The sequence below is a fragment of the Notamacropus eugenii genome, chromosome 2 (genome assembly GCF_028372415.1).
Source record: "Notamacropus eugenii isolate mMacEug1 chromosome 2, mMacEug1.pri_v2, whole genome shotgun sequence".
NCBI lineage: Eukaryota > Metazoa > Chordata > Mammalia > Diprotodontia > Macropodidae > Notamacropus > Notamacropus eugenii.
Genome location: NC_092873.1, coordinates 345,285,626 through 345,309,285, shown reverse-complemented (window position 1 = coordinate 345,309,285; position 23,660 = coordinate 345,285,626). Strand labels below are relative to the sequence as shown.

The window sequence follows — 23,660 nt, the reverse complement described above, 5'->3', positions numbered from 1 at the left end:
TCTGGATCTCTTTTGTCAAGTGAGTTAGTCTATTTTTAAAGGTGTTATTTTCTTCAGTGTTTTTTGGGTCTCCTTTAACAAGCTGTTGACTTGCTTTTCAAGATTTTCTTGCATCACTCTCATTCCTCTTCCCAATTTTTCCTCCACCTCTCTTACTTGGTTTTCAAAATCCCTTTTGAGCTCTTTCATGGCCTGAGACCCATGCATACTTATTTTGGAGGTTTTGGATGTAGAAGCCTTGACTTTTATGTCTTTCTCTGATGATATGTATTGTTCTTCCTCATCCAAAAGGATGGAAGAAAATGCCTGTTCACCAAGAAAGTAATCTTCTATAGTCTTATGTTTTTTTCCCCTTTTTTTGGGTATTTTCCTAGCCTGTTACTTGATTTTTCAGTCCTTTGTCAGGTGGAGGGTATACTTTAGGGACCTGTAAGTTCTCGGTTCCTACAAGGTAGCACAATCAAGGGAGAGGAGTTACTCCTCTTCTGGCCTGCGCTCTGGTCTGGGAGCAACCACAAGTTTTTCTGTCCTGGATCTGCAAGTAGAATTCCCCCTCCAGAATCTCCAGTAGCTCCACCAGCCAGTGTTCCTCCTCACCCCAGGACCACCACTCAGGGCTGAGATCCAGATCAGCTAAGCGATTTCCCCAGGGTCTTTACGCTGAGGGCTCCTAAAATGGATGCTGTGCCTCAGCAGCTGCTGCCCTGGGCCACTGAGGCCAGACCGTGTTCCCTTCTCACCCAGGTGAAAGAGCTTTCTCACTGATCCTTGAAGCTGCCTTTGGCATTTGTTGGTTGAGTAATGTGAGAACCACAGCTGCTGCCAGGGATTCCATGCCCTGAGACCTGCTCCAGTCCTGTCCTCGCCACGTGGCCAAGGCTAGGCTGCAATCCAAGGGCTGCGCTCCACTCTGAGCCCAGTGTGATATGCCTTTCCTATTGACCTTCCACCTGTCTTGGGCTGGAAATCTCTTTCATTCTGTCATGTTGTGGTTTCTACTGCCCTAGAATTTGTTTAGGGTCATTTTTTACAGGTATTTTATGGGCTATGTGGGGACAGCAAGAGTAGGTATGTCTTTCTACTCTGCCATCTTGGCTCTGCCCTCTCTGCTGTCCCATTTCTAAGAAGCCATTTGCCCTGTCATCACCTTTGCCTGAGTCTTTTTAACCTTTGATTGCACAATTTCAGAGGGGAGTGAATCACCTGCTAGTGAAAAGACATTGTCACTCTAGAGCAAGGAAGATGCCCAAGATTGCTTTCTAGCCACAAGACAACTTTGGGATCTTGAACTAAGAATATATTTGTTGCTTCCACTCACCAACTTGTCAAAGACCTGTATCTGACCAAATGATGGGCAGGGACCTTGAACACAGATAGGACCATTCCATTTGTTCTCTACCTATGAATGTTACACAGATTGGACAGATTGTGTCCTAACTGAGGACAGAGGGCTGTGCCCTAATAGGGCAGTATCATTGTACCTACACTCTTGATTCCTCTGGCAACCTGAATGATGGCATTAGTTGAGCACAAATACAGTTGATGGGTTGCATGATTATTCTGTAATAGATATCTACAAATCTACAACTGTTGCTGTGAAAACTGGACAGTCCACCAGCACCATGCCAGGAAACTGAACTGCTTCCATTTGAATTGTCTTAGGAAGATTCTAAAGATTACCTGGCAGGATAAATTACCAGACACTGAGGTCCTTACTTGAACTAAAGTACCAAGCATTCAAACTATGCTTCAGAGAGCAGAACTCTGATGGGCTGGCCACATTGTTTGAATGCAAAATGCATGCTTGCCAAAAAGACTGTTTTATGGAGAATTCACACAGGGCAAGCATTCACATGGTGGTTAGAAGAAGTGATACAAGGACACTCTTGTGATTTTTTTTGAAAGAAGAATCTTTTATTATGGTCCTTGCAAGAAGAGGGCACATTCCCTATTATAAGAAGTGCTCCCCTTAAAACAAAGAGCAATACTTGTTGTAAAATAAGAAAACTTTCATTAACTTTTATGTTCGTTCCCCCTGAATGAATGGGTAACTCCTAGGGGAGTACAACAATTATTAAGACCAATGCAAACTTTCTTACACTGTTCCAAAATTCAAATATTTTGCCTCACTATCTGTTGGCTAGAAGGAGCCTCCTGAACACCTCACTTCATGTTCTCCTCTCTGATAGGCTTCCCCTCAAACAGCTCAAGTCTGCACACAAGTTTCTGATCTTTTATCTGACCATGCTAGGTCACAGCTCTGATTAACTGCTGTCATTTAAAGCTGGGAAGAATTTTAACCCTGTGGGAACAAAATTCCTTTTTTCTTTCCCACAACTCCCCTCCTTTTTAATGAAAATTTTTGTTTCCACACCTAAATACAATTAATACCTCCTCGCTTTCTTTCCCATATGAATTGTTTCCCTCATTTATCTCCCCTTTAAGTAAATATGGGAAAGGAGTGAAATTGATCCACCCATTGACAAATTACAAGGGGGCAGTCTTCTTGTTATAAGGTCTCTCTTAAGAACTTTGGAATTGATTGTATGATATGGGAGACATTGGCACAGGGCCGCTCAGTATGATGTGCCCACATCAGAGAAGGTGCTGTGCTCCATGAGTGAAGCAGAATTGAAACAGTTCAAAGGAAAAGCAGCATTCGCAAATTTAGAGTATGCACCCCAAATTTTCACGTGGACTATTTGTGCCCAAACTGTGGTAGAACATTCTGAGCTCCTATTGGTCTGATCAGCCACAGCTGGACACATTGACATTTTACTCTAGCATAGTGATGTCACTTTGGTCCTCTTTGAGAAGGAAGGACAACAACAACATGGCATGGGCAACCTCCAGGTCAGGTAAATTTTACCTGAGCATATGTCTTCCTGTTTTATGTCTCACTTCATAGTAATAATCAGAGGTTCATTAAGTTACTCAAAAATTTTGGTTGATTTGAATTTTTAATTGAGATGCTTAATGCGCTAGCATCATGGTAATTTTCCAAAGTCTATTTTGAAGAAGCAGTCCCAGTGGACATGGCAAGGTAGAGAAAATACTATCAGTTAGGAAGACCTGGATTTAAAACCCACCTCTGACATTTACTAGTTATGTGGTCATTGGAAAGTCATTCAATATTTCCAAGCCTCAGTATCCTCATGTAGAAAATAGGCTTGATAATAATGCCTGTAGTAACTACTTCACAGAATTGTGAGGAACAATCATAAAGTACTTTGTAAACTTAAATACATTCTATAAACTTCAGTTATTGTAATAATTCAGAAGGCTGATGATAATATTTATAAGCCTGAGGATTTTCTAAAAAATCCAACTCCCAAAGTTACATGTCATTCTAACTCTTAATTACTTTTATTAATTTTTTTCCATTGAAAGTCACTGATATAAAATTTGAAATGACTGCTTCATAAGCTATTCCAATTAACATTGAAATTGTATTTTTGTTACTTATAATTATTTTGTGATGGAGGTCAGTGCTAAATAATGACGACACTGGAGATTGTTCATGTTCATTGAGTTCACAGAGTTGCTTGATGTCTCATAGTATAGTGCATTAACTATATGCTGGGAGTAAATCATTCACATAATGAAGATGAATTAATCTTCAGAGTTGCCATTAAAGTACTCCAGAACTGTTAATTCAGTCACTGGTTCCTTATTGCCCAAAGAGTTAATTCATTTCCAAAATGAGAACTATCTACTTTTAGGACCTGATCTCTTTTGCTTCTATTGCCACTAGCACAGTGCCTGGTACGCAGTAGTAGGTTAATAAATGCTCATTGAGGGAGGTGGGGTCAAGATGGCAGAGCAAAGGCAGGGACTTGACTGAGTTCTACCCCAGACTCCTCCAAATACTCTAAACAAATTCTATTACAACAGAACCCACAAAAAGATGGAGTGAAACAAATTTCCAGCCCAAGACAACTTGGAAGGTGTGAGAGGTGCAGGCCAGCACAGGCCACACCACCACTGACTAGGCTCTAGTAAACTAGCAGTTGGCCTGGGGAGACTGAATCAGTGGCCACAGTTGTGGTTTCTAGAGCTCTCATCCCACAGACACCAAAGACAACTTAGGTCAGAAGGAAAGTTCTGTCACACCTGGGTAAGAGTGGAGTGCAGTCCAACACAAGCTGGGCCAGCACAACCCTGGCCCCAGCAAACCAGGAGCAGGCCTGGGGAGCCACTGAATCAGCAGTATCAGTGGCAATGTCAGCAGCTGCTTCCAGAGCTCTCAGCCCATAGATGATAAGGGGGTTGAACAACTGATCTGAAAGAGATTACAGGTGTCTTTTGGCTAACACTGGGGTAGGACTCTGTTGCTTTACCCATTCTTAGATCCAGCTCATGGTCATGGATGGCAGTCCCAGGGCATAGAGGAACACTAGCACATCAGAGGTTGTGGCCACAATGGAGGCGGGACCCTCCTCACAGTTCCAGGAAAGAAAAGAGTGCATCACAGACCACAGCACAGGCCAGGAGAGTAGTAAACATCTCTCCTTAGATCATACCACCACCACCTTGAAAGAACTGAAAACATACAGGTTCCTAGAAGTATCTCCAAAAATAGCTGCATAAAACTCCTGAAGTTTGGGACAGTGTGCCCTCCACGCTGGAAGCAGAGTACTACCTTAACAAAGTGTTAAAAAATCAAGTAATATGCTGGGTCCCAGCCACTGGGGAAATGAATGAACAACAGAAAAACTCTGACTATAGAAAGTTACTATGGTGACAAGGAAGAGCAAAAACACACTCAGAAGAAGACAACAAAGTCAAAGCTCCTGTATCCAGGAAAGAAAAATATGAATTGGTCTCAGGCCATGAAAAGCTCAGAAAGGATTTTGAAAATTAAGTAAGAGAAGTAGAGGAAAAATTGGGAAGAAAAATGAGAGTGATGCAAGAAAATCATGAAAAATGAGTCAACAGTTTGGAAAAACAAACACAAAAAAATACTGAAGAAAATAACGCCTTAAAAACCAGAGTAGGCCAATTGGTAAAAGAGGTCCAAAAAGTCAATGAGGAGAAGAACGCCTTAAAAAGAACTGGCCATATGGAAGAGGTCCAAAAACTTACTTCCCTAAAAATTAGAATGGAGCAAATGGAAACAAATGACTTTATAAAAAATCAACAAATGATAAAACAAAGCCAAAAGAATGAAAAAATAGAAGATAATGTGAACTATCTCACTGGGAAAACAACTGACCTGGAAAACAGATCCAGGAGAGATAATTTAAGAATTATTGGACTACCTGAAAGCCATCATGAAAAAACTGCTTAGTCATCATCTTTCAAGAAATTGTCAAGGAAATCTACCCTGATGTTCTAGAACCAGAAGGTAAAATATAAATTGAGAGAATTCATGGATCACCTCCTGAAAGAGATCCCAAATGAAAACTCCTAGGAATATTATAGCCAAATTCTAGAGTTCCCAGGTAAAGGAGAAGATATTGCAAGCAGCCAGAAAGAAACAATTCAAGTATTGTGGAGCCATAATCAGGATAACACAAGATTTAACACCTTCTACATTAAAGGGTCAGAGGGCTTACAATATGATATTTTAGAGGTCAAAGGAGCTAGGGGTAAAACCAAGAATCACCTACCCAGCAAAACTGAGTATATAATCCATGAGGGGAAAAAATGGTCATTCAGTGAGATGGAGGAATTTCAAGCATTCTTGAGAAAATATCAGAGCTGAACAGAAAATCTGACTTTTAAATACAAGACTCAAGAGAAGCATAAAAAAGTAAATGGGAAAGAGAAGTCATAAGGGACTTATTAAAGTTAAACTATTTACATTTTTACATGGGAAGATATTTGTAACTCAAAAGCCCTTTCTCATTACTAGGGTAGTTTGTAGTAGCACATATAAGACAGAGGGCACAGGTGTGAATCTGATTATGAAGGGATGATATCTAAAAAATAAAATTAAGGGGTGAGAGAGAGGAATGTACTAGGAGAAAAGGGAAGCGGGAGATAGAATGAGGTAAATTATCTCACATAAAAGGGGCAAGAAAAAGCTTCTACAAGGGAAGAGAAGAAGGAGGTGGTGAGGGGGACTGAGTGAACCTTACTCTCACTGAAACTGGCTCAAAGAGGGATAACATATACACTCAACTGGGTATAGAAATCTATCTTCACCAACAGGAAAGTAGAGGGAAAAAGGGTGAGAAGGGGGGAATGATAGAAGTGAGAGCAGATTTGGGGAGGGAGTAGTCAGAAGCAAAATACTTCTGAGGAGGGACAGGGTGAAAGGTGAGAAAGAATAGAATAGGAACAGGATGGAGGGAAATAGTTAGAAATAGTAACTGTGAAAAACATTTTGAAGCAAGTTTCTCTGATAAAGGCCTCATTTCTCAAACATATAAAGAACAGAACCAAAGTTATAAAAATGAGAGCCATCCCCAGTTGATAGATGATCAAAAGATATGATCAGTTTTCAGATGAAGTAATCAAAATCTTATGAAAAAATACTCTAACTCACTACTGATTAGAGAAATGTAAATTAAAACAATTTTGAGGTACTACCTAATACCTATTAGACTGGCTAACAGGACAGCAAAGCTAAATGGCAAATGTTGGAAGATAGGAAAAATGAGACATTAATGCATTGTTGGTGGAGTTGTGAACTGATTCAACTATTCTGTAGATCAATTTGGAACTATGCCCAAAAAGGCTATAAAACCGTGCATACCGTTTGAGCTAGCAATGCCACTACTAGGTCTGTATCCCAAAAGAGATTTAAAAAACAAACAAAAAGGAAAAGGACCTTTATATACAAAAATATTTATAGCAGTTCTTTTCTGGTGGCAAAGAATTAGAAATTGAGGAGATGCTCATCAATTGAGGAATGGCTGAACAAATTGTGGTATGTGATTATGATGGAATTATGATGTACTATAGGAGATGATAAGCAGAATGTTTTCAGAGAAACCTGAAAAGACTTATATGAGCTGGTGCAAAGTGAAATGTACTGTGTACAAAGTAATAACAATATTGCAGGATAATCAGGTGCGAATGACAGCTATTCTTAGCAATACAATGATCCAAGACAATTCTGAAGGACTTATGATGAAAAATACTGTCCATCCCCATATAAAGACTGAATGCAGGTTAAAGCATACTTTTTTAAACTTTAAACTTTATTTTACTTGTTTCTATGTTTTCTTCCACAATATGACTCTTATGGAAGTGTTTCATATGACTACACATGCATAACCTATGTTAAACTGCTTGCCTTCTCAATAGGGGTTGGGGGGTGGGGAGGGAGGGAGAGAATTTAGAACTTGAAAGTTTTAAAAATGAATGCTAAAATGTACCTAGGGAAAAATAAATTACTAAATTAATGCTCACTGACTGGGCAACTGACTACCTTACCTTTTTAGCATTTTCTGTAAGAAGCTGGGGTGCATTCTACAGCTCGGGTAATCCTCTTGGAATCTCTGCATGTCAAGCAAGACAGGTTTCTTCTTTACTACATTTTAATTTGGAGAGATGAGATGAATGCCAGCACCCTATCTCCAGGCTAACTGCTTCAATGAGCAAAGATGTGAGAAGAACTGAAATTCTCAGACTCCTATCATGGACAGGCCTTTGGGGTTTCTTGGGATCTGGGCATGTCAGCAGGTATCAGTCTTGACATTCAGTTGGTTTCAGTGTGTGGTGACAGGCAATTTACATGTAAAGATGTCATATGCCTACAGATCCACAACAGAATGACAGGTCATGAGGGGACCAGTGTGCATATCTTACCCGAGACTGTTGATGCTTTCTGTAGTAGTCATTCACATTAAAATCATCCAGGTCAACTATCAGGCCCTGCTTACACATTTCACAGGTCTTCACTGCCCCCAGTTCAGCGCCTGAAGTTAGATAAATAATCACATGTTACCAGTGACTGTGCTTAGGTTTATGTGTGCACTTGATTTGGGCGAATGATATTTAGAAGGACATGTATGTTATTATTTGGTGCTATAGTGAAACTTTAAAGCTAATTTCTAAACAGGTTTGATAATGTTGAACTGAAATCTACTTACCTCCTTTGTAATGAGAGTGATTATTACAAGTTTAAGTTTGGGTTTCAAATAAACTTTTTAAAAAGTCAGTACAGGACTAAGGAAGGAGTGGCTTTTCATCGCCAAAAGGGTATATACTCAGTCATGGATACCACAGGTTCACAAGGATCTGAGCTGGTAAGTGATATACATACATATATATATATATCTATATACATACACACATACAAAAACATACACACATATAGACATGAATACATACACACATGTCACTTTCAGGTCTTAGATGGATGGCCTACTCACTACATTCACCCTACCTAGCTAGACCAATTGTATCTGTTCAGTCCTAACTGTGTCTGCACTCTTGTTTTGACCCATTCTGGCCAGCCAGGTCTCATTATTGCCCATAATCTTCTGTGACACTTTACTAATGTGACCTATTTGTGTTTTCATATTTACATATCATGTAACTATATCTACAAATGAATGCACATATCTCTAAAAATATATATTTAAGGGCTACTTTAATAGCCAAGTATTCTATTTGTGTAAATTATCCTTCCTGTATTGATTTATAACTCATATAATAATTCTACATGAAGTTTGTGGGCCCTACTTGTTAAAATAAGGGATAGAACAAAATAAATTTTAGAACTTAGAATTTTGGTGTTTAGTCATTTTTTCAGTCATGCCTGACTTTTTGTGACCCCATTTGGAGTTTGCTTAGCAAAGATCCTGGGGCAGTTTGCCATTTTCTTCTCTAGTTCATTTTACAGATGAGGAAACTGAAACAAACAGGGTTAAGTGACTTGCCCAGAGTCACAAAGCTAATAATAAGTATCTGAGATTTGAACTCAAGAAGATGAGTCTGACTCCAGACCCAGCACTTTATCCATTATGCCACTTACCTGCCCCAAAGTTAGAACAGAATCTTGGAAAAGAAGGTGTTTTTACAGTGGGTGGCCCTAGATGCCCCTTCCCCTCTTCCATGTGGTCCTTCACCATCCTCAATGGAGGTAATTGAATAATGGAGCCTCTAGTGACTGGGAATCCTGTCCCTATTTTGGCAGTCCATTCTATCTCTGGATATCTTGGGGTTGCTGTCTATCTGACACTAATCAGTAAAGATAGGTGCTAGAAGCATCACTTGATTCCAAAACTTAAGAAGTCCCACTTTCCTCATAAGTTTGGTAAAGAATGCATGTATTTGGAATATTCTGCTATGTATCTTTGTCAGTATTCTAAGCAAAGGAAAACAGGACTCTACCATTACTTGCCCAAATGCCCGCATGGCAAGTAAAGAATAAGCTTACTTACAAGACTTGTCTATCAAGCAGTGTGATGGGATCTTCCTGCCTTCATCTTATGTTGTTGCTGGGCATTGGCTGCTCTGCCTCTTACACTTACCTGATGTAATCTTCACCTTCAGCCACTTTTTCAGGCAATCCTGGTGGACAAATTGCAGGCTTCCCACGCAGCCACAGGGCTCCAACAGCGGGTTGGTCGGGGAACCCCCAGCTATCTGACAGATGCGACACAAGTCTCCCTCCTCCTCCGAATCCTCCTCCAGAAGACTAAATGGAAAACAAGCCCCATGTGACCAGGCAGCTACACTCTCCAAACTGCCCATTTCCACAAATACTAGTTTCTGGGGTGTGAATGATAACGAGAATAGGTTCTCTGCTGCTCTTGACTTCATGTTAACCAGTTTCCAGTCTTTACCATCAAAGGCTCATATTCTGATGTTTTGAATATTGTTGCCTTAAACTTTTGTAGTTAAGTATAATATGATTAAGGATTCTCAAACAGTGTTCCTCGCAGTTCTAGACAGATAGGTATAAGGCTCAACTGCGATACCTCTCCTACAAGGAGCTCAGTGTGCAGGTGAGAAACATAAGAGAGCTCTTTGCTTCCTGTTTTTTAAAATTAAAACAGAAAAACTGAACCTTATGTCATGTAGGGAGGGCATTAAATTAGGTGCTACCTATGTAAATCACATGATGAGTATGAGTCTACAGAGAAGAAACAGGATTGAGGAAGACAAAGATAAGGAGACTCTACCCCCAAAGAAACAAACTCATGGGATCTAAAAATAGAATACCAATTTACTGACAGAGAATCTATAATGTCAATGTATGTCAATATAGTAAGAATAGTAGAATCTATAGAAAGGATCAGATCAAAGAATAATCAAATAACTACCTCTTTGGGGGAAAAAAACTACATGGATTCTGAAATAGGAAAATTATGCCTGAATTATCTTTGAGGGAATAAATATGCATATCAATAAAATGGAACCAATGAGGCTGAATGCATCTAGGTTTTCAAAAAAATCTTTGAGAAAAATATCTTGTCAAGGGTTATATGTATGGTAAACACATGACTTTTAATTCCTATGTGTCAGAGGTTTGTAACTTTTTTTGTGTCATGGGACCCTTTTAGCAATCTGACAAAGCTTACAGACCCCTTCTCAGATGAATGTTTTTAAATATGTAAAATAAAATACATAGGATTACAAAGGAAACCAATTTTTTGCTGAAAATTCTAAAATTATTTTTAAAAGACCCACGAATTCATGTACCTCAAGTTCAGAATCCTTGCTGCAGATGGTTAAATTTGACAATCTCCTTAGTATTACTCCAGAGCCATGGGCCATTCCCAGTGGGCTGATCTGAGGATCTCACTGAACCATGCAACGGGTAGAAGCCACAGACAAAGGTGTGCGTACAAAGGGAAAGGATACAAAAAGACAGCAACAACACAACTGATTGTGATTGCTATAGGAAGCTTTGTATAGCTCTGTGTGAGAACAGAAAAGTGGCAGATGATGTTTCACTGTGAATAAGTACAAGGTAACATAGTGAGCGAAAATAACCATAGGATGATGGAGTTATTAGTTGCAACCTGGAACCAGACACTGATGTATGTTGCTGTAACCCCATACTGTCTCTCCATTTCCCTTACCCCCCACATTTTCTCTTCCCCCAGTCTTTTCCCTTACCCCAATATTAAGGACATTATCAGTAAGTATAAACAAAATTACTATCCTCTTCTTATATAAATGCATCCTTCACTGAAGTACTCCAGTGTCTTATCAAGTCATGCAAGGCAACTTTAGGTTATCAAAGATGACCCTACTATGCTGGAAAGGCTTTGAATATGGGTACTGCACTAGACTGCTTTGGCATCTGAGGATGTATTTTGAGGTAAGATTGAAGAGACATGAGCCAGAAATCTGGTCACTAGGTGATGATTTTTTAATTTTTGATACAAAAATCTCACCAAACCATCCATTAAAAGATGAAGGAATGGGGATCCACCTTGGTGGAGATCATGCTCACATGCATATGTAAGGTAATAAGGGGAACTCTTAGTTTACTGGACTGGGGCACCTCTCATGGAGCTGGGTATATGCTGTGGCCCCTTGCTGGAAAGATACAAATTCCTAATTAGTTCCCAGGGATTGGTGGGTTTCATTGAAGAAAACTGGCTATTGAGGAGAGGGATGTTCAGGGCGAATAAGAATTCTATAAAGGGATCTCCTCCATCTATAGTCTGTAAGAAAATTTGTAATAATAATAAAAAAAACAAACAAACCAGCTCCTCTCTTATTTTCTGGAATTTTGTCCCAAAACTTTCTCTCTTCTTGGACTTTCAGCAAGACAGGAGAAGGGATTTCTCTTTTCTCTTCCCCTCTAACCCAAAAGGCAATAAGGGCTTGCAGGAGAGACACAGGTTTGCTTTGGTGAGTCTGAAGCAGGTCTCTGGCTGTATTCTCTTGCCTTCCTGTGAAGTACCACTTTCAGGAAGTACCTATAGCAGGACGACTAAAGAAAGGCAGACCCTGACAGGCTGAGAAATCTGGGTTTTATGTTACTTGGTTTTGCATATATGAGGTGAATATAAAGGGTCAAGTGATTCCACAAAGGGACTATGGGGGAGGAGAGGATACAATGAGTATAAAGGGTTTTTGTGGGAGAAAAGTTCTATATTTCATGTTAATGTATGTATTAATGCACTCCTGTGAGCAGTGATGTGCTTCTTCTCTGAGAATCATGCTGTTATGGAAATTGCCATCTGCTGGGCAGCCGGCACCCAACACAGGAATTCAGGCACTCTTAGACTCATGGGAGGGTCACCAAAGCTGGAAGCCACCATTTCTTAGGATCATTAGTCTCTGACCTGTGCTAAGGGAGGAAAACAGAAAAGCAGAAGAAGGCAATCAGAGACTTGAGGCCTGCCAAGCCAGGTATATATGCCTCTGCTGCAGGCCACTGTGGGGGAGGGAAGAAAGAAATCCCTTCTCCTCCGTGCTCGAAGTTCAAGGGAGAGAAAGTTCTGGAATAGAGACTCAAAAGAGAAGGGAGGAGTCATTTTTACAAGTCTTTTCACAGATGGAGTGAGGTGGAGTGAGATGGGCTTTTGGGGGGGAGGGGCAGGAATGTTATTACAGAAGAGTCCTTCCCTCTGATATTGAATTGCCAGTTTTCTTCAACAAAACCCATCAATCACTAAGGAGCAATTAGGAATTTCTGTGTAATCTCATCAAGGTATATGTACCTTAGCCAGGGACCAGAGCACATGTACCAGCTCCATGGCAGGTACTGGGTGTAGTATATCAGTCCAGAAAATCAGGGCTTTCTCTGATTATATCTACAATTATATACTAAGGATATATAAATATAAACATATGAAAATATATAAAATTATGGTGCATCTGTGTGTGCTTTTGACTGTTGTCCCTGAAGAAAGATAATGAAACTAGACAAAGTCCACAGAGAGGAAATTAAAGGAATTAGTGGAGATAGTTGTAAAAATTGACTAAGAAGATTAAGACTTTTCCCTGAAAAGATGAAAATTAAGAGGTCCATAAAATCATTAAATATAGGGCCAAGAGGATGATAAATTGGCTTAATTAATAAATCCTGGCTGACTACATTTAGGGGTTATTCCCTTGAAGCTAGAAAAATAAGTTTGGCACAGAGTATTATATTGTAGAAGGGTAAAAGGTCATTACCCTAATACACACACATATACATACATACAAATACACATATGTATATGTGTATATATATGCACGTGTATGTTTTAGGCTGAGAGGGAAAGGATGGAAGAACAAGCATTTTTATATAGGATCCATTATGTGACAGGCACTGTGGTAAGTGATTTTTTAAAAAAACAAATATCTCATTTGATTTTCACAATAACTCTGTGAGGAAAGGTGAGATTTTTATCCACATTTTACTGAAAAGAAAACTGAGGCAAACAGAATTTAAGTGACTTGTCTAGAGTCATAACCTAATGTTTGGGGCCAGGTTTGGCCTCAGATCTCTTGACTCCAGGCTTAGTACTCTATCTACAATACTATTAACTGCCTCTCAGAATGTTAATACCTTCAAAAAAGTTCAGAAAAATTAATGGAGTGTGGATCCATAAATCTTGGTGAATTATTATAGGAAACCCATCTCATTTTTTCTTAAATCCCTACTTTCCACTCCTTTCTTCAGAACTGAACCCTCCCTTATAACAAAGAAAACCAGTTAAGCAAAACATCTGAAGGAATATCAGCATCTCAGGGTGTACACAGCATTATTGCCTAGTGGTCTCTTATCCCTCTCTGCTAAGAGAAAAGACATAAGTATTATTATCTGTTCTGCAGGATCATCAGTGGTTTTCTTGGTTCTCAGACTATATTTCCCTTGTAATGATATGTCCACGTAGATTGTTTCAGTTATTATCAATCACATTCTTTAGGTTCTGCTTATTTTATTCTGCATCAGTTGATACAAACCTTCCCATGTTTCCCCTCTTTGATTCTTCCTGCCGGTTGTTTCTCACAGCATAATATTATTCTGCCACATTTACATACCACAATTTATTTGGCCATTCCCAGTTAATGGGCATCAACTCTGCTCCCAGTTCTTTGCTACCACAACAAGAGTACTGTTTTGACTAACATGCTCCCTATAGGCTTTTTCCCCTCCGTGGGGGATGTGTCCAGAAGGGAGATCTCTGAGTCAAAGGTGATGGCCAGTTTAGTCACTTCTCTCACATAATTTCAATATTATTTCTAGAACAGTTAGGCCAATTCATAGCTCTACTAATAGCATATTAATGTGTGTATCTTGCCATATCCTCCCCCAACACTGACTATTATCACTTTGGTGATTTTTGCAAATTTGGAGGTTGTGAGATGAAACCTCATCGATGTTTTAATTTGCATTACTCTTAATTCTTAGTGACTGGGAACACATCATATGGTCATACATAACAAATGATTTTTCTTTTGAAAGCTGTTTATTTCTAACTTTGGAAGCTGAACCAACAAGGCCCTTCCATAATACTTCCCTTTGCATCACTGCTAAAGTGAATACTGAGCTAGATGGAGTCACAACCCTGTCACTATGTTTGTGCATTGAGCCTACTCCAGATTAGGTGTTAGTAATATACATTCAGTAATATAATCATAAACTCAAATCCATTTCTTAATCTTGTAAGGAAACTTGAAACATTAAGTGATGATATTGGGCAGGGAAGATCTGTTCTACTTTCTAAGCACCTTTCTCTCTTTTTTTCTTTTTTTTTTTTTTTTTTGGTAACTTGCCAATCTCTCATTCCAAAATATTTTAAAAAGAGAAAACACTTCTAAACAGTACCAAGATCCAATTGTGAAGTGTTTGGTTCCTTCTCAGCCACTTCTTTCTGCTTCCTTCCTCCATGAACCCCAATACTTGTCTGTCCAAGGACTGCTATCCCCAAGCTGCCTCACAATCCACAGTTACTTCCCTCTTCTTTTTTTCTGTACCTCATTAAAACTCTCATTTCTTTATTTTCTTGATCTCACATGTCAGGAAGAAAATAGCTTTAGAAACTAATTCATATTGAGATTTCCCATGATGGTAGCTTACCATGTCACCTCTCCAACAAGTATATGTACATTTTAAAAGAAAACATTGCTTATAATCAAGGAATGAATCCTTCATGGTAGTATTTCAGATGGCATAGTAGTTGGAGAAGGTATTTTTGAACAGGGGGTGCTTTGAGTCTCTTAGGAATGGATAGTCTTTCATGTAATTTAATTTAAAATGGGAAAAATGCTATTAACTATAATGGTTCCTGTTCTATACTTAGTTATCAAAAACAGGGGAGAGCCCTTATGAATGTGGAGAAAGCAAACATTTTGGCATGGACTATTACTGATATTAAAAGACTGACACCAATCAAAACTGACTGAGGAGCAAATGTGAATGTAAATTCTTTTGGGTTGCTCCTTCCTTATTCTCTTAGTTCTGGTCTATCATTACTGAATTTCCCTATTCACAAACAAATTTTTGTCTGTCTGGATATAAATGGCTGATAGGTATGTACTACATAAAGATAGGAGAAAAGGGGAGGGGTACTATAATTTTTACTAATTAAAAGTAAGGTACAGGTAATGACTATTTGGGAGGGCCTATCTCAAACCTTTTCCTCCATCCTCACTGATTGCAAATTTATCAGAGCCTTTGCCACTGGAAAATATGCCAGTTGAAAACATTTCTTTTTGTAGGAATATGCTACCAAAATTCCTGAATTAAAATGGATTTACCATATAGCCATGTGATAGATACATTAAAATTATGCCAATTAGCTATTTAATCTAGTTCACAATTTTGCTAATATAGATATGATTAAAGAATTCATATAATTTAAAATTCTTATTATTTATTTATTTTTAACATTGTTTTCTTTTCAAATGTTGAGTTCCAAATGCTCTCCCTCCCATTTTCCCCTTCCCCACTGAGAAGGCAAGCAATATATCAATTATACATGTGAAATCATGCAATACATACATCAGTCATATTTTTTTAAAAGCAAGAAAAATAAAGAGAAAATTACATTTCAATTTACACTCAGAGTTCATCACTTCTCTCTCTGCAGAAGGATAGTATTTGTTCATCATGAGTCCTTTGGAATGGTCTTGGATCACTGTATTGATCAGAGTAGTCAAGTGTCTCACAGTTAATCATCATTACAATGTTGTTACCGTGGCACAATGATCTCCTGATTATTCTTACTTCATTTTTTATCAGTTCAGGTAGGTCTTGCCGTATCTTTCTCAACCCCATCTCCTGCTTCATCATTTCCCATAGCACAATAGTACTCCATCACAATCATATGGCATAACTTGTTCAGCCATTTCCCAATTGATGAGTATACCTCAATTTCCAATTCTTTGCCATCACAAAAAGAGCTGCTATAAATTGTTTCTCCTTTTTCTTTGATCTCTTTGGAAGAGAACTAGTAGAGGCATTGTTGAGTCAAAGGGTATACACAGTTTGATAGCCCTTTAGGCATAGTTCCAAATTGTTCTCCAGAATGGCTGGCTCAGTTCACTACTCCACCAACAATTCATTTTTCCCTCATCCCCTCTGGCATTTATCATTTCTGATACGTGTAAGGTAGTACTTTAGAGTTGTTTTCATTTGCCGTTCTCTAATCAATAGTGATTTAGAGCATTTTTTCATATGACTATAAGCACCTTTGATTTCTTCTGAAAATTGTCTGCTTATCAATTAAGGAATGTCTCTTATTTTTATAAATTTGACTCAGTTTTATAATCAGTATATATTTGAGAGATAAGCCCTTTATAGTAGAAACTTGCTGTAAAAATTTTTGATATTAGTTCATTGTCTGTAGTACTTTTTAGTAAAATGTAGTTTTACTTTTAATTAAATCTGTTTTTGCTTTTGCTTTGTCTGAAGTCATGATTATTAACCCTGCCTTTTTTCAGTTCAGGTGAAGCATATCAGATTTTGTTACAGCACTATATTCTGAGTGTGTCTTTCTGTTTCAGGTATGTCTCTTGTAAATCACATATTGCTGGATTCTGATTTCTAATTCATTCTGCTATCTGCTTCTGTTAAATGAGTTTATCCCATTCACATTCACAGTTACAACTAATATGTATTTCCCTGCATCCCATTTTCTTCTGTTTCTTCTATTTTTTTGTCCTGTCCCTCTCTAAAAGTCTATTTTGCTTCTAACCACTGCCTCCCTTAATCTGCCCTCCATTTTATCATCTCTCCCTTCTCCCCCCTCACCCTTTGTTTTATCCCTCTCCCCTCCAATTCCCCTGTTGGTTAAGTTACATGTTTATACACAAAGGAGTGTGTGTGTATATGTTCTTCTCTCTTTGACCCAATGAACCAATTCTGATAAAAGTGAAGTTCAAGCATTGCTTACCCACCTTCATTTTCCCTTCTACTGTAAAAGCTCTTCCTTGTACTCCTCTTTTTTGTGAGAAAAATTTCCCTGTTCCCCTTCCCCCTTCTCTCAGGGTACTCCTTTTTCTCACTGCTTAATTTTTGGGGGGAGATCATTCCAACAGAATCAGCTCATATCCATGCCATCTGTCTATGAAAATTTCTTTTAATGGAACTAACAATGATGAAGTTCTTAGGAGTTATATGTACCATCTTCCTATTCAGAAATGTAAACAGTTTAATTTTATTTAGTCCCTTTTGAATACATGCTTATGTTTACCTTTTTTATGCTTCTCTTCAGTCTTGTGTTTAAAAGTAAAATTTTCTGTTTAGCTCTGGTCTTTTTATCAGGAATGCTTAAAAGTCTTCTATTTCATTAAATAACCATTATTCCCCTTAAAGATCATACTCAGTTTTGCTGGGTAGGGTGATTCTTGGTTGTAATCCTAGCTCCTTTGCCCTTCAAAATACCATATTCCATGCTCATGCCTGTCACTCCTTTAATGTGGAAGCTGTTAAATCTTGTCTAATCCTGATGATGGCACCATGGTATTTAAATTTTTTCTTTCTGGCTACCTGAAGTATTTTCTCTTTGGCTATAATTTGGCTATAATATTCCTGGGAATTTTCATTTTAGGATCTCTTTTAGGAGGTGATCAGTAGATCATTTTCATTTCAATTTTACCTTATGGATCTAAGATATCAGAGAAGTTTCTCTTGATAATTTCTTGAAAGACGATGTGTAAGGCTCTTTCTTTGACCACGGCTTTCAGGTAGTGCAATAATTCTTAAATTATCTCTTCTTGATCTATTTTCCAGGTCATTTCCAAATGATATAATTCATATTTTTCTTCTATTTTTCATTCTTTTGACTTTGTTATGTTGTTTCTTGATGTATTATGGAGTCATTAGCTACCATTTGCCCAATTCTAATTTTTATGGATTTATATTCTTCAGTGATATTTTGGACCTCTTTGACCATTAAGCCCATTTTGTTTTTTAAGGTACTATTTTCTTCAGTATTTTTATGCTTCTTTTACTTAACTACAAATTCTCTTGTCATAATTTTCTTGCATCATTTCTATTTCCATTTTTTCCCTCTACCACTCTTATCTCTTTAACTTTTCCAGGAATTCTTGTTGGGCTTGGGTTCAATTAGTATTTTTCTTTAAGATTTTGTTTGTAGTTGTTTTCACATTGTTGCCTTCTTCTGAGTTTATGACTGTATATACGCTGCAACTTCCAAAAGGCAACTGAGTGAAAGGTTATGTGTGAGCCCAATTTCACCTCATCACCTCAAAAAAGTTAGAAATTCACACCAAATGAATGTTTAAAAGTCACAAGGAGTGAATGAAAAAACTCCTCACCAAAAAATGACAACAACAGCAGAGACACTGAGGTAGGAAGCAAACAACGAAAACTCTTAAAAATACAATGAAGTGCTGTTGCCTTAAGAGAATGGCAGTTTAAAACTCCAGAAAAAGCAACTAATTTTATGATAACTACAACTACAACTCCAGATGAAGAGAACAGACTGGCCACAAGAGCCCTCAGTGGCTGGAAAGTCTAAAAAAAAAAAGAACTGAAGGGAAAAATAAATAATTAAATTATAGCTCTTAATGAAAAACTCAAAAGAAGAACTAATCATATACAATGAAAGCTGGGAAAACAACATCAGATAATGAACACCTTGAAACAAAGACTAGAGAAGATAGAGTCCAAAATTCAGTAATAGGAATAAAGATTATTAGAACAAAATCAAAAGCTAGCAAAACTGAAAGTATATGAAAGAAAACAAGCTGAAGAAGAGAGAAAATATAAGAATTGCTGACTTCTCAGAAAAAGAAAACTATAGATCAAATCTGAATAAGTCATAAAAGAATTTGCCAAAAGGGCAAATTAAGATCAAATGAATCCAAAGCATACTATGAAAGAAGAATCCCCAGTTTAACCCATGCATAAATGTGTCTGCTAAAATACCAGAACTTCCAGGTCACAGAAAAGTATTACAAGTAGCTAGGAAAAGACAGAATAGGCAACAAGGAACTCTTATATAAGAACTATCTACCACTGCTCATCATTGATCAGAAATTAAAGACTGGATATTTCATGCTAAAAAATGAAACAAAACAATAAGAAATACCTTATACCTAAAAACAACAGGACAATTTTGAAAGGAAGATGTAAAATTTATTATATACTAAAAGGCAAGCATTATAAGAATGGTAATACACAGTTTCAGATAAATTCTTTTTAGGTTCAGCTGTGTGTTCAGAGATGCTCTCTTTTGGCATTTAAATTCAGAGTAATTTTTTTTATAAAAAGATCAATATCAGTATGTCAGTCTGTTAACTAGAATGTAGAGTATAGTGAAGAAAGGAAATAATGGGAAGATAGGTTTGAGCTAAACTGCGTAGGGTTTTAAATGTCAGAGAGAAAAGATCTGCATTTGATTCTAGAAGTAATAGTGAGCCAGTGGAGTCTAGTGAGCAGGAAAGTAACACAGTCAGACCTAAGCTTTAGGAATGTAGCTTTGGCACTACTGTAATAGAACTCTATTTTTCTGTATTTCATATATCTTTATAAAATGTGGGGTAAAAATTTCATAAATAAAAAAATAAATATAAATTTTATGAACTAATAAACAAATGATATTGCATATATCATTTATGGAACAGAATCTAATAAAAACTGCAATAAAAAAGGTAACTATGAACAAAGGACACAGACTTAAATGGAAACAAAATAATGTTGTCTATCCCAAAATAGGCCTAGCTCAGGATCTTACAGTTCACAGTATATCACATTCCAAATAAACAGTCAAATATAAAATGCAATACTATCAAAAAGTTTGAGAAGAACAGAAAGTAATTATGGATAAGAGGAGAGCTGATAGCAAAACTTGAGGAAGAAAAATTTCAGAAGATATATTAGAGAGTCTTCAGAATATAGTATTAAAAACTTTTACACTAATAAAATCAGAACGAAAACTAGATTGAGGAAAAAAGTATTTGAATTAAATACAATAAAAGCTGGAAATTCACAATTTATATATGGTCTTTGACACAAATATGAGATTAAAAGCCACATCACAAGTACCAACATTTTTCAAAAGAATACAAACTATCAACAGCCAACCGAAATACTGTTCAGAATTAATGATAATCAGAAAAATGAAAATGTAATCAAATCTAAAGTATCCTTTCACATCTCTTAAGCTAGCAATGATGCTAAAAGTAAAAAAAAAAAAGCTGAGGAAAAATTTGCTGAAGGGGGTAGGTGAAGATTTTTTTTTTAATCTCATTTTCTGATTTTATCAGGGTAGCAAGCAAGCCCTGAGTGAGGAATTCTCCCTATCATTGTGGAATGGCATCCTGTCAATTTATAGCCTTAGAAAGTAGCTATTCAATAATTTGCCCATGATCACACAGGTAGGATGTATTACGGGTGGGCCTTGAAACCGTGTTCCTGACTCTAAGTTCCGCTCTGTATCCTCTAACATCCACCTTATAAGCCTACGTGAAGATTGGGGCACTAATTCACTGTTGGGGCAATTGAGAATTGGTTCTCTCATTCTGGAAAACAATTTGGACTTGTGCAAGAATAAATTGTTTATTCCCTTTACCCACTAATCCCACTACTGGGAATACAATCCAAGGATATTATCAACAGTAAGATCCACAAGTACAAAGGTTTCCATTTCTACATTATTTGTGACAATCAATAGTTAGCAACAAAGGTATGTGCTCAGCAAATGAAGAATGCTGCAAAAAATATGAAATATGAATAACGGATAGTTAATAGTAATAGCTAAGATTATAGCCCTTTGGGGTTTGCAAAGAGCTTTACATATACTGTCTTATTTGAAAGTAATGTATTTTACTGTATCATAAAGGATGACATTATTTTAAGAACTTGCACAAACACAGCAAGACTTGTATGAAGTAATTCAGAGTGAAAGAAGTAGATCCAAGATATTTATAAATATGTATATATATAATGACTTTAATAATGTAAATAAAATCAGCATTAAAAGACAGAAAACTGGACAAAAACAAGGTTGATGTCGTATCAAACTGTGTAACTTAAAGGGACCTCCCTCCTTGAGGTTACTAAACAACAAACTCTTGGCCATTGTAGTTTTGAGTATTCATTGGGAAATGTCTGTTCAAAACAAAATTTGTTAAAACTTTTTTGAAAAGGAAAAATAGGAGTCAATTTCTAAACTGAGAACATTTAAACATGCTAGTAGCCTATTTAATTGAAGATACCTTAAAATTTGCCCATAAGACCAACAAAAAGTTCTTATAATGATCTTACCCTCTTTTCCCAATGCTTGAGAAAAAACGCACATGAAAATAGAAGCGATTAAAACAGTATGAGGCACTTTAAAATGTTGAGATAACTGTGGTAACATTTTGGGAAATTTCTGCTTATTTGGAAGGTTCAAATTCTAGAGCAACCAACTGGCTGGGTCTGAGTTTAATCCTATGGGGAAATCCTCAGAAGTTATGAGCTGAATGGCTCCTAGTCTTAGGGAAAGCAGCTTTTTCAATAAAAAAATCTTAATCCCTAAATGTTTAAATCCCTTGAGAGAGTAGTTTATCAGGTAGAGACAATAGTCAGGAACCCCTTAGTCCAGATACTTTGTCTTTTTCAGAACATTTGAAAAATAATCGTTTTAGGAACACTGAAAAAATAGCAAGCTGAACTACTAAAAGTGCTGATTTAAATAATTTTCCCTCATGAATCCAAGATTTAAAAAAAATGAAATCAATATTCTTATAACAAAGAATCATTTAAGTGTCAAGGAAGCTCTATAAATCATTGTAATTTCCATAGAACTCTCCAGTTAAAAAAATACTTCACAGCCCTGGTAAAGCTAGGACAAAACTGCATGTATATAATTATGAAAACTCACCTCTCCTGCAGTTTCTTCAGTTTGTCTGGGTTTGCTTTTGTCTGCTGACTCTCCTTTGCATTTATGGAATTAGAAGCTGCCGTTCTATTTCCAGCTTCAATTTGGTTTGTTAAATCAGACACTGCAAAGAAAGTAAAAGGTATTTCCTCTTGTATTGGCTCTGACAGATGACCTCTGAAGTTCATTCTTAATTGAGGAGAGCTCGGAGGATCCACTGAGGATGAGCCATCTTGTGAATTCTGCGAGACATCTTCAGTATTTAGTAGCGTATCAGATGGTGGACTTGTTAAGTTCTTCTCTTCTATTTCCTTGACATAAAATTCAGATGCGTTGGCTATTGGTGATGAAGTATCCTGATTTTCAGAAGTGGCAGATGGATTTCGACTTCTAATAGGTGATAAAGGTCGGCGAACATTAAACCTTGAGTTTCCTTCTGCATCTGAGCCCTGAAGGGCAACAGGGGTCAAGGACAAGCTTGCTTGGACTTCAGCTCGCTGTGCAGAATGGAGTAATGATCTTGGGGTGTTATAAGATGAACTGAGTAATGGTCTATGAGCTGCTGACCTATTAGGAGGAAAGCAATCAAAAGAATTCCTGGTACTATTTCCATAGGCTTGCCTGTCTCTATTATAAGTATGGTTCCCAGGCCTAGTTTCTACAAAACTAGAATCACTGGGTAAAGTCTCTATAGTAAAATAGCTGTCTTGTCTGTTTTCACCTTTTATACCCCATGAATTAAATGAGGTTTTCTCACCTTCATCGTCAACACAGTCATTTTTCTTAGTAGAATCGCTGTCAGGAATTTTATGATCTCGAGGCATCTTTTGTCCTAACGAGGACTGTTCAAGAGCTGACTCCATCAAACTACTTTTTCTCAATGAGCGATGAGCACTTTCATTTCTTTTTAATGGACTAGGTCTGCTATTGTCAAGGTCCTCTTCAGAGTTCTGATTTTCAACCTGAGTTCCTAATATCCTGCCAAATCCAATATTCTTGTTATTAAAAGGAGAACATGGTGGTTGTATACCAGCAAGCAGAAATTCTTCTTCTAAATTAGTAATATCCTCAGTGTCTTCATTTCCTCCTATAATATTAACTGTGTTTAATTCTAAAAAGGAGTAAAAGTCTTCATCTCTGAACCTAATTGATGCCCTTCTTGGTTGCACTGTGTTAGTAGATGTAAGAGATAGTACACTGGATTCACCCAGTGCCTGGGAACTATTTGCTCCTTGGAAAGATGGTGATAGAGGTAAAGATGACTGAGCTGGGGAAAGAGCAGTCCAGTCTTTGGAGACTTTTTCAGGTGTTTTTTGATCTGCATTTAGCTGTGAAGATGGAACTAAGTTTCTTCTCTCTCGAGTTTGCCTCTTCATCTTAGAATCATTTGACCACACATCTTGTTGCACTACTGAATCTGTAATGGAAGAAAGATCAAATTCATATCTTGTCAAAGTTGATTTTCAGTGAATG

The 23,660-nt window shown here is 37.4% G+C and overlaps 1 protein-coding gene across 11 annotated transcripts in view; it reads right to left on the bottom strand.

The window, feature by feature from the left end:
* The window catches only part of MARCHF10 (membrane associated ring-CH-type finger 10), a 204,559-nt gene that overhangs the window by 46,382 nt on the left and 134,517 nt on the right, over positions 1-23,660 (bottom strand). For 9 of the 11 annotated variants that reach the window (XR_011975113.1, XM_072645887.1, XM_072645893.1 and 6 more), the window contains 3 exons: positions 22,191-23,604; positions 9,432-9,598; positions 7,762-7,871 (listed from right to left, as the gene is read on the bottom strand). Coding sequence is in view for 9 of the 11 variants with exons in the window: in XM_072645887.1 (XP_072501988.1) it covers positions 7,762-7,871; positions 9,432-9,598; positions 22,191-23,604 (1,691 nt within the window). In the remaining 2 variants the exon portion in view is untranslated. Of the gene's footprint in view, positions 1-7,386; positions 7,452-7,761; positions 7,872-9,431; positions 9,599-22,190; positions 23,605-23,660 lie in introns of all 11 variants that reach the window. The other 2 variants (XR_011975112.1, XM_072645892.1) reach the window with 1 other exon arrangement.